This window comes from Chelmon rostratus, chromosome 6 (genome assembly GCF_017976325.1).
Source record: "Chelmon rostratus isolate fCheRos1 chromosome 6, fCheRos1.pri, whole genome shotgun sequence".
Lineage (NCBI taxonomy): Eukaryota > Metazoa > Chordata > Actinopteri > Chaetodontiformes > Chaetodontidae > Chelmon > Chelmon rostratus.
The window spans coordinates 11219037-11229638 of NC_055663.1; the positions used below are offsets into that span (position 1 = coordinate 11219037).

General features: G+C 43.4%; 1 protein-coding gene across 3 annotated transcripts in view; it reads right to left on the bottom strand.

Annotated features, from left to right (window-relative positions):
• trim44 (tripartite motif containing 44) overlaps window positions 1-10602 on the bottom strand; it is a 42708-nt gene extending 32106 nt beyond the window's left edge. The window contains exons 1-4 of one of the 3 annotated variants that reach the window (XM_041939776.1): window positions 10097-10331; window positions 9694-9821; window positions 8651-9327; window positions 7053-7130 (exon numbers count right to left, since the gene is read on the bottom strand). In XM_041939776.1, the coding sequence (XP_041795710.1) occupies window positions 7053-7130; window positions 8651-9289 (717 nt within the window). In that variant the 5' untranslated portion in view covers window positions 9290-9327; window positions 9694-9821; window positions 10097-10331. Of the gene's footprint in view, window positions 1-7052; window positions 7131-8650; window positions 9328-9693; window positions 9822-10096; window positions 10332-10484 lie in introns of those variants that run through there. The other 2 variants (XM_041939777.1, XM_041939775.1) reach the window with 2 other exon arrangements.

Here is a 10602-nt window from a genome sequence, read left to right on the forward strand (position 1 = left end):
AAACTGAACAATCTACCTCTCGCAAACAAAAGTGGAATTCATGACCAGTAGCTTTGGGTGGCTAATGTTAGCTAATGTTGCACATGTTTCCTAACATCAGTAGAGCTTACATATGTAACTGAGTAATACTGAATCAGTTCGCTGACTTTACGTCTCTTCTCTACATGGTTTACCATAATGCTGTGACCGACCACAGTGATCACTGATCAGCAAAAGTTAAATATGTGGTGCAACATTTGTGAACAGATTAGTGCGCATGAATGTCTCAGTTTCATTTCACTTTGCCTGTCATTATTTTATATCTGCATATTTTGCTCCTTAGTGGAGCACCTGTGGCTCAGGAGGTAGAGCGGATGTCCACCAATCAGAAGGCCTGTGCTCCCGAGTGTGTGTGTGTGTGCATGTGAATGGTTATCGCCCTGATGAGCAGGTTGGCACCTTGCATGGTAGCTTCTGCCATCATTGTATGAATGCATGTGTGAATGGGCTTGTGTTGTGAAGCACTTTGACCGGTCAGTACGACTAGAAAAGCTCTATATGAATGCAGTCCATTTACCGTTAACGACAAGTTTCAGAGAATGGAGAGAGAGCAGTTAGCATAAATTGTGAAGAACAATGCCACCTAAGAGCAAAGCTACAACATGAGTGGGGTGGACAGAATTGCAGAACGTATTGTCTTCTGCATCTTATCTGCCATCAATCTGACACATTCCATCACCATATCTCCCAGCCTCCAGGACCTCCACAGAGCCCCCAACTCTCTCATCGAGTCCCTGTGGCCTCTGTGGCAGATGGGAGTCGTGATCCTGGATCACTGCTCTTTGTGTTTGTGGCGCAGGAGCCCTCTGCCCTTGGACCTTTCACTCAGTGACAGAGCAAGCAAGGAAGGAGCATTCATGCATGCTAATCTTCATTTGCATTACTGCAAGCTGAGGCCACGAAATGAGGCCTCGGGAGAGCCAGCGGCACACTGCTTACAAGGGCAGAGTGTGAGTAAGGACGGGATGAGAGAGGGAGCACAGGCAGAGGCAGGACATCTGGCTAGCAGATTAAGAAAGCTAATTTCTTTTTCAGGCAAAAGGCAGGACATTAGGCAAGCAGATTAGGGAAAGCCAAATTCTTTTCAGTCATGTCTTCAACATGATTTGTATTACTACTGAACTGTTGCTATCTGAGAAATTCAGGACTGACGGTAATGCAGGCAAATGCAGGACTAAAAAAGCCCTTTGTCAGCTCAGACGCCATACATGCAATATAAACTGCAGTCATGTCTGTTCACCAACATGGCCTTTTTAAGAAAAATTGCAAACTTGAACCTTGATTTGATTACTTTATGAACAATATCTGGATGATATTGAAAAAAAAAACTCCAGATGACTGAAAATGTTTCTTCAGAGACATGAAGCTGTGATCTGTGGCTTACTAAAATTAGAAACCTTCTCAGACGTTCCTCTAACACTTCAAGTGATTACAATGCAGCAAGACACTCAAATAAAATTAACTTCACACACAAGTGTACTTGTGTGACTGGTTACAAAAAAGGTTGTGCTACTCATTAGTTCCAATGAAAAAAACTGCAGAAAAAGAACCAAAGCCCTTGGGATTGAAAAAAAATATCAGTGGAAAAAAACCCCAACAAAAAACAGTTTGTCGCATTACTTTGGTGAGACATCAGGACCAATACAATGGAAAACAGAAGTTAAGTGAAAACAGCTCACAGCAAATATCAAAGTAGCCTCAGTGTTAAATCTTCACCTCTTCAACCGCACAGACACTTCAGTGGGTCCATCATTACAGGAGAAAGCACAAAAGCATTGTAATTTATAGTCAAATCTGAAAGTTTCAACAGACACCAAACATGTTTTTTGAATTTAGATGATAAAATGAAGCCCAAGATGTCTAGAACTAAGTGGTTGATAGGATGTTGCGGACAAAAATTGTGCGATCTCGGATGTGAATATTTCCCACAATTCAGGCAAGCATCAGGCACGCATCAGCAAAGTGATGGAAAATGAAGCAGAATCTATGTTTTGAAATTGGCAGAGAGACAAAAATATTTGATCTAACTTTGATGCTTTTGGAGAATTGATGGTTAACTTTCTTTGAATGTCCTCGCTACTGAATCAGAGCGGTCTGTTTTGTGTGATGCTTTTTTAAAAAGGCCTAAAAAGCATTAATAGAACATTAGGAGTGAATGGATTTGAACTGTCCTTGCCCTTGGCAATAGTGGCCCTGTTCCAAGTGAATACTCTCCCTCTGTCTCTCTCTCTCTCTCTCTCTCATGCTCTCTTTTATCTCTTCCTGAAATTAGATTCTCCCATTTAGCCTCTGAAACAACACAACAATACAGAGGAAGTTGATCTGAAAACCACCGGGTCTTCTTCGAAAGTCATACAAAGTGGGGAGGCAAGACAAGCTGAAGGAAGGAGAGGCAAAATCAGACAGAGGGCCTTTGGTTTCATAACGGCAGAGTTTAAATATCCAGCACCTTTTTATTGGTTTTGAGGGAAGTAATGTCAGCCAAGCAACTTTCTGGGGAATGATAGCGAGTAATTCAATTAAAATGCCGTGAGTAGAGATAGAGAGGGAATGACAGCCTTAAAGAGCACTGGGAGAGGGGGCAGAGAGTGAGGGGGGGTGAGGTAGAGAAGGACAAGAAAAAGCAGGATGAATAAACCTAACAGCAGCAGCCAAGTCTTTTCATGCCTCTCCCGTCTGTTCCTCAGCTCCCGCTCCCTAAGACAGCTTTAATGTGTCTGCTGCTCTTGTAGATTTTATGAGGCAGGGAAAATGGATGTAGCCGCTGCACACACGCATACACATTTGTGACTGGGCTGATGTTGCTGTGCTGCTTCCAGATATCGGACTACTCTCTCTGTAGGATGCAGAGAGCTGCTCCGCAGGCAGCGTGTGCCCTAGACGACACCCTGAGTGGCAGAAAATGAGTAAATAAAACATGAGAGAGGTGTAAATATGCTGACTGCCTGTTGTCCTGGTCTGAAGCCACAACATGCTTCACCTATCATTTCCAGCTCTTTCACGAGCAAGCTGACTGCTGAATGACCGACAGCCATCTAAGCCCCTCATGTTCCGTTATGCCTCTGGTCCTCCATTAATATGTATGTAGCCTCCTCACTGTTTTTTGCATTACATTTCCCTGTGGGGAATGGAGATATGAGCTTTGAGAGATTAAACTCCCAACACCTGCAGCGTAGCACATAATTAAGCAGGCTAGATTTAATAAGCAAACACCAGCTAAGGGTTAAATCTTTGCGTTCAGCCTTCACCGGCTCACAGACAGCCGCTCACACCTCTTCCCCTCTGAAGTCCTTTACCATGCAATTTCACCTCCTCCAACTTCTGTCTATCACTTTCCCTTTTTGCCCCTGTATCTCTCAAGCACACACACACACACACGCTCAACTTTCCTCACCAGGAGCAGTCACTCTGATGGTCGCCTGTCATGCAGAATAAGAAACGCTGACATTTGAGAGTCGGAGAGGACCCACCGACAAATCCACATAATAGTCTCTAACGCAGTGCCCTGCGAGTAAGCAGGTAAGCGGTTTTCACCTGGCAGCACAAGACTAAATGTCCAGGAATTCCTTGGGGCAGCCTTGATATTTCAGTATGATAATAGACGTGAACTCGGGTGGGGTGCCAGCTGCCACTTAAACTGTGACCTCTCACAGGCCAGTCAAATTAGCCTTTTACATTAAGCCACTGTGCTTGGGTCACATCTCTGCAGGTACTGAGTGACACTCCGGTGTGCCACTGCTCTCCCATGGGTTCAGACTCTACTATAAGCAGAGCGTAAGGCAGTATGGCCATTGCAGCGGTGGTTGAGAGAGCAGGTGCAGCTGCTGTCGATGTTGAGACCATAGCCATACATCCCTGATCCCTGCCGCTCACTATTACATCTCTCACTGCATAACACATAACTGTCTGTGGCAGAACAGGCCCCCACTGTGGCATCTGTAATGAAAATACAGCCACTGCTTTCAAGGTTGACTTGTCATGAAAATTCAGTTTGCAGCTTTTGTTTTGGTTGATATCAAGAGAAAGGTGATCGTGTGTGAAATGCACTTGGCACCCTGCTTTTTCAGATGGCAACCCGGTGAAGGCTGGACAAAAAAGGCTGAAATAAGGTTAGCATCACTATTGCAGCCTGTGACACACATAAAGGTGCGTATGTGTGTATGAAAAGAATCTAGGGGTGAAAAGAAAAAGTGAAATACCTGCACGCCGAGATGCAGTCAAATACATGGTCATTTATGAAGGTGTATTGAGTGTTGGTGTTATATAGGGATACATTATATTGAAAGGTGTCTAAATTGGTCCACCTCATTTGTTTACATAAGGAGGTAAAAACCCCTTGCTGAGGTATAGGTGACCGACCTGTTACCCGCAATCACCTCTAAGACAAATGCAGACCTGTCTGAAGATGCATTTTACTAACAAACAGCCAATCACATTATAAGTCCTGCGATCCGATCTGTGATTAAACACACAGGCTCCTCAGTCACTCACTTTAAAGTGCTTCGTTTTTACCAGCACAATTGGAAAATGTAGAAACACAAATTCAATTTTAGCTTAATTAAATATATTTAGGCCTATCTATGACTACGTTGAACTCTTGATGATGCCGACAAGTGTCAGTCACAAAAGAAATGCCTTCTAAACTGTACATTGTGATTTTTTGCCCTTAGATAGCCTATAAAGAAGGTCGAGATTGAGATTTGAAATTACTCCTTTAGCAAAATGAGTATATACTGAACACAATAATTTGAGAGATTGATATAAATATTCTTACTGGCATAATGTAGTACCTTTAACAAGACTTCACCCTGGTCTGTAAGCAACTTCAGGCTTTTCGGTTTGGGAGGCAAAAACACTGCAAGCTTGTGCAGGAGACGCAGTTTGAATTTGGTACAGTGTGGAGGGCGCAACTATGTTTGCACCTGTCAATCACATACACCAGTTTGGAGAACGACTAATCAAAGCGTATTTGCGTAGTGTGGCTGGTCTGAGGTTATCTGCCACTTTGCATAATGTACTGTCCCACTCAGATGTACAAAGCACTCCCTCAATCAGCTCCCACTTCTTGTTGATATAATGCAAAGTGACACAGAGATAACCGATTCTGTGGTAATAATCTGTCCACATATCCGAAGTAACTTCCCTGTTGCTATCAGTCAGCTGCATCCTCGGCTCCAGAATGATGTTTTGTCAAACATCCTCTGCATATTTTGTCAGTTTGTGAGATGCAGTTCTCAGAACAGGAAAAAGCTTCTGAGTGTCCACACGGTTAGCTAGGGCAACGCTGTCAATCAAGCCCTGTGCCAGTTCACTCCACGACCACACACAGTTTCAAACATCTGACGTCCCGGCACACAAATTTTACCACTAACTGGGTTATGGCCTCCTTGCCCTCTCATTTTGGTGGCCTGAGAGTTGTGTTTTCTCAAAAAAGTATTGGCACAGCATATGCACCCCTGCAGCTGTCCATGTGTGTGTTTCCTCAGGGATGAGGTGTCCCGCTTGCACATATCAAAGGCAAATAATGTATATGTGTGTGTGTGTGTGTGTGTGTGTGTGTGTGTGCGTGTGTATATATATATATACACACACATACATGTATATATATACACATATATATGTGTGTGTGTGTATATATGTATACATATGTACTTACATATGTACACATATATGTATGTAAATGATATTGATATTGATAAGCCTAAGACAAAAAGCTAAACTCACAATCCATTTACAAGCTCTGATTAAGTACAGAGTCCAGAAAAGTGCCATCAACTGAAGCTGAAAGTAACATGACTCAGTAATGACACATGATGTAGAATTATATCTGAAGAAACCAAAGGGGCCTGATCTGCGACCTGTGAATGGAGCAGGCTGATAAACATATGGATTGAAATAATTGTCTCTCATGTTTACTACCCAATGCCTTTATGACATAATCTCTTTCTAATCCCTCTTTATCTCATTCTAGACTGCTGTGCCTCCACCGCTGCAGTGTCTATACTGCTGCAGTGCTTACTGCTGTACCCACTGAATTAGAAATGAGTAATGGCTCATTTTTGTGCTCTGTTATGGCTCCCCATGGTTTGAAACCAGGTTAAACCCAAGGTTTTTTTTAAAACCTTGCCAGAAACCTGCAGAACTAATGCTATAATCCTAAAGAGATGACCTATTTGATAAAAAATACTTGTCTAGCTTTTTATAATTATGCTACAGACATGACAAAAATAATAATCACACCTTCATGGTCTTCAAATCAGATTGTGAGCCGTGATCCAAATTGAACTTTTTAGTTAGGAAACTTATTGACCGGGGCAAATGAAATATAGGCTTGCATTTAAAATATAAAAATGGGTCTGCAGGGCCTGCAATGTTAATTTGATAGGCTGACTGAGACTGCTCGGCCTAATTATGTAAGAGATAAGAAAGTAGACTAACATGTTCCTTGGAGGAAGCTCTAGAATCCATAGCAACAAATTCAAATTCAAATTCAAAGCAGCTAATGTATATGGTATAATGATGGATCATTACATGATGATGAAACTAAACAAAGTTTGCAGATTATTTTGTACATTTTAAAGAACACGCATACACGCATTAACTTTAACATGAACGACCACAGCAAAACGGACCTTCTATATTTATGTTGTGTGCTGTTTAAAAATAATTACAACTACACCATACATTTGCTACTCTTGGCAAAAGTGAATGATGACATCTTTGCATTGCACTGACAGATATCTTTGCCGGAAAATCAGCAAATTCAATGAAACGACATGGCACAATCACATAGTGTGAAGCAATGCAATATTCACATGGTACACTGTTATTCCTTGCAAGGAGGTCAAATCCACTTTTTACTGCTTTAGAGAAAATCTAATTTCATTTGATAAGAGTTGGCTAGAGCTCTTTACTAAATGAGAACGGTTGAGTGCAAATCTTTTGGGAGAAGTTTTCTAAAAACTTGTGTTAGGACTTGACTCCGTGTTCTGCATGCAGGAGTTTGCACTCACCTCAGGGTTGGTCCACTTGGTCTTGATCTTCTCAGCCATCTGCTGTGTACACCCCAGCAAGTCATAACCCTGCCTGCTCTACAGGTGGAGCAAACAAAACACAGTTAACACAACAGAGTACACCACTACTTAAAACAGTTAGCTAGTTATTAGTTAATCATAATGCTGTTAATCATTTGGAAGGGCACCAAATTAACTTAACTCTACAGAAAGAAAGACAGTGTACATTGACAAAAACAACATTACAACATTGAACAACTTGGTATTGAGCATTGATAATGTGACAATATGTTTAGGGTGATGCTTTGAAAAGATGTTTACACAATACCTGTATTGGATATCAGGTCCGATACTGTGCTCATGTACTCGGAATTTTAATCGTAGAACTACTCTGATGCAACTTCTGACACAACTTTACGGCAATGTGGCGTTAACCTCTTGTCAGTTGAACAGGCAATCACAGGCTACGCTTTTACATATAAATCATAACACTATTCCCAGTGATAAATGATTCTTTCACATGAATACACTGACACAAAAAGCAGGATAAAAGCTAGATTAAGTTTTGAGTAAATAATGTGGCCTTAGGCTGTGTGCGTGTGTGCGACCCCCTTTGTCTCTCATCAATCCATATGTGGCCATGATGTAAGAGTAAGCCTGTGAAGTGGGCTGCTCTACTTTTCAGACATACAGCCACAGGGCACAGGACGAAAAACTCTTGCTCTGGAAATTGCGGCCAGCACATCATGAGGGTCATTAATAGTGTAGCACCGGCTGTGAGTGACGATTTTCAAATGAGGCTCTTGCTGAGATTTCCTGATTCAGTTTATTTTAATGTTCACAAACAAAACCCTTGACTGTTCAAAATATTAATCCAAAGCTAAATCCTCATTTCTGATACTATCACAGCCTGTTAATTGGTCCTCTGTGCAATAACACAGTCTCAATGTGTTCAGTGCGCTGATAACATCCGACTCTAAACGGTACTATAATCATCACAAACACTATGCACCGCAGATCTGAGCCCACAGTGATGGAGTAATGATGGAGTTACTCTCAAAATCCAGTAAGGCATTAGCCCAGCTTACTGGACCAACTGCAATGCTGCACTGAACGAATGGTGGCTCCCTGGACCTATTAAATCCACCTGAAGCAAAAAGCCATCTGGGGAATAGAGGAGGGGTGAAGCTGTAATTGGCGCCAAGACAAATGGACACTGGGATTATTCATAATGTTGAATTTCCATTTCACATTGTTTCACAGAAATGATGTAGCTGTGTAATTGAGCCACTTTATAAATGATGTAATGCGGGTGATCAGAAGACATTGTTATGTTTAATATATTATGCAGAGCTCTTAAAGAGCCTCAGTGAGTTGACTTAAAGACTACAGGGCCTACAGCTATTGGCATACTGCTTAATATTGAATTAGAAATGCAAACCAGATAGGCAACGCTTTGAATACATTATGTTATACATTACAGAGCTGCTGATGTTGTGGAGCATGCCATTGTGATTAAGTACAGTAAAGGGCACACAGTAAATCACAGAGCAGCTCTACCATATATAAACCTGTCATCTTCTGAGTGTGTGACTCACCTTCTGCCACACATAGGCCTCATGCAGGGTGATGATCTCATGCTCACGGTGCTCACCCTGCACGGCACACACCACACAGATGATCTTCTCATCTGGTTTACAGTAGAGGGAGCCTTCCTGTCCATGCTCCTTGCAGCGCAGTCTCTCTACTGTCACAGTGTCCCTCCTCCCATCCTCTCCAGCAGCCATGGCCTGCTGCCCCACTTCTGCACCCTCAGCTCCGTCACCCAGCTCAGCCTCCAGCTGCGGACCATTCTGCGCTCCTTCTTTTCTCCCGGCGTCACCGCTCACATCGGCGTTAGCCATTGCCACCGCAAGCGGTGCCATCCCCTGATTCGCGCACATTCCAGCCGCCCTCCCCGCAACATCCTCAGCTCCTCCTCCAACTCTAGAGTCTCTGTCGGTGCCAAGTCCATTAGCTTGTGTCTCCTCTTGGTTATAAGGCATTAGCGGGTGATGTGTGCTGCTGGCATGTCTGTCAGCGTGGACGGGGCAGAAGGCAAAGCTGCAGGAGTGGCACACTTGTGTGGCTGGTTGGGCCTCGTCAGGCTCGCACGCATCACACAACCCGTCCATCTGCGGCAGCTCCTCGTGTTTCAGCCCCATAGCTCCTCCGAGGAGTTCCCCTTTGTGGTCCATGGTGGCTGATAATAATTCCGGGGATAAGAGGAGTAAGTCTAATAGGAGACACACAGAGTGAGGACAGGTTATTAATAGCTGTGACCTTCTGTGAACAGCTCTCATATTTGCACAGGGGAAAGTCCAAGATCCTCAACACTAATCCCATCTGATATAATATTCCCACAACAGATGATGTATGGAGAGAGCCAAAGTCCACAGAAAACAACATCCACAGCAATGCTATCACACAAGCTACACACAAAAAAAAATACATAATTTTGCAAGGGCAATACATAGGCGGACCCCATCTGCAGCCACTGAACTGTCTTCGAGTGCAAACATGCTCACTTTTGTTTACTGACGCACAAGCAGGAAGTGCTGATATGAACGGCTGTACCCTCGGCACGACCAAACATGCTCACCTCCTTCTGTATGTCACCAGGCCCTGAACTCTTCACGAGCTGTTTTAGTCATGAGGGCCTCTCCCTGTCCTTTCAGTCCACTCTGCAGGAGTGAACATGAAAGACCGAAGAGAGACCACTGTGCATGCCTAGTACACAGAACACACACAAACACACACACAAAGAGAAATCTTTTATTTTTCTCTTCCCTTCTCTTTCTCCTCTGAGCCTTCCTCTCCTGAGCTGTGTTTGTGCACTCTTTTCCACTGCTGACACAACAACCGGTAGAAAAAGTGCTGTAATGCACAGAACCCCCCCCCCCTCCTCCTGCCATCTCTCTGTATCTGACTCACACATTCGCACAGGCATTTTTTCCCTCACCCTCTGGGGGTTACTAGTTCGCAGCTCACCGCAGTGTACTTACTCGTATGTGTCTTCCTCCCCCCTTCTGTTTTTTTTCCTGTCTAGTGCTTGTTTTGAGATAACGTGGAGTCAGTGGAGGAATTAGCTTGACGGCTAACTTCCTTAGCACAGCCGTTGTGCCTTGAATTCTATTACAGAGCTGTCGAGTGATCCCACTTTCACTTTTCAGCAGAAGGTGGGCTCCGGCTTCGCTCCGACGACGTTTACTTCCTTATTTTCATCAGCGACTGTCTGCCTTTTCTCTACTTCCTGCTTGTAGCGTGCCGTGTGTAGGAGAGCGGCAGAGACACACAGAGGAAGGAGAGAGAAACCCCGTTTGACAAGCACAACAAAGACAGTGAAACTCCTAACCGGAGGCAGGTAGACGGGGAGAAAAAAAAGATACTCACAGTTGTAGCGTTATTGTAAATACGTAGTAAAGTCATGAACGACTGTGAAGTTATTTATTTTAAAGTTTTGGTGATATAATAACTACTGGAAGTTAACCCCCTGCTGCTCAAATGTCAG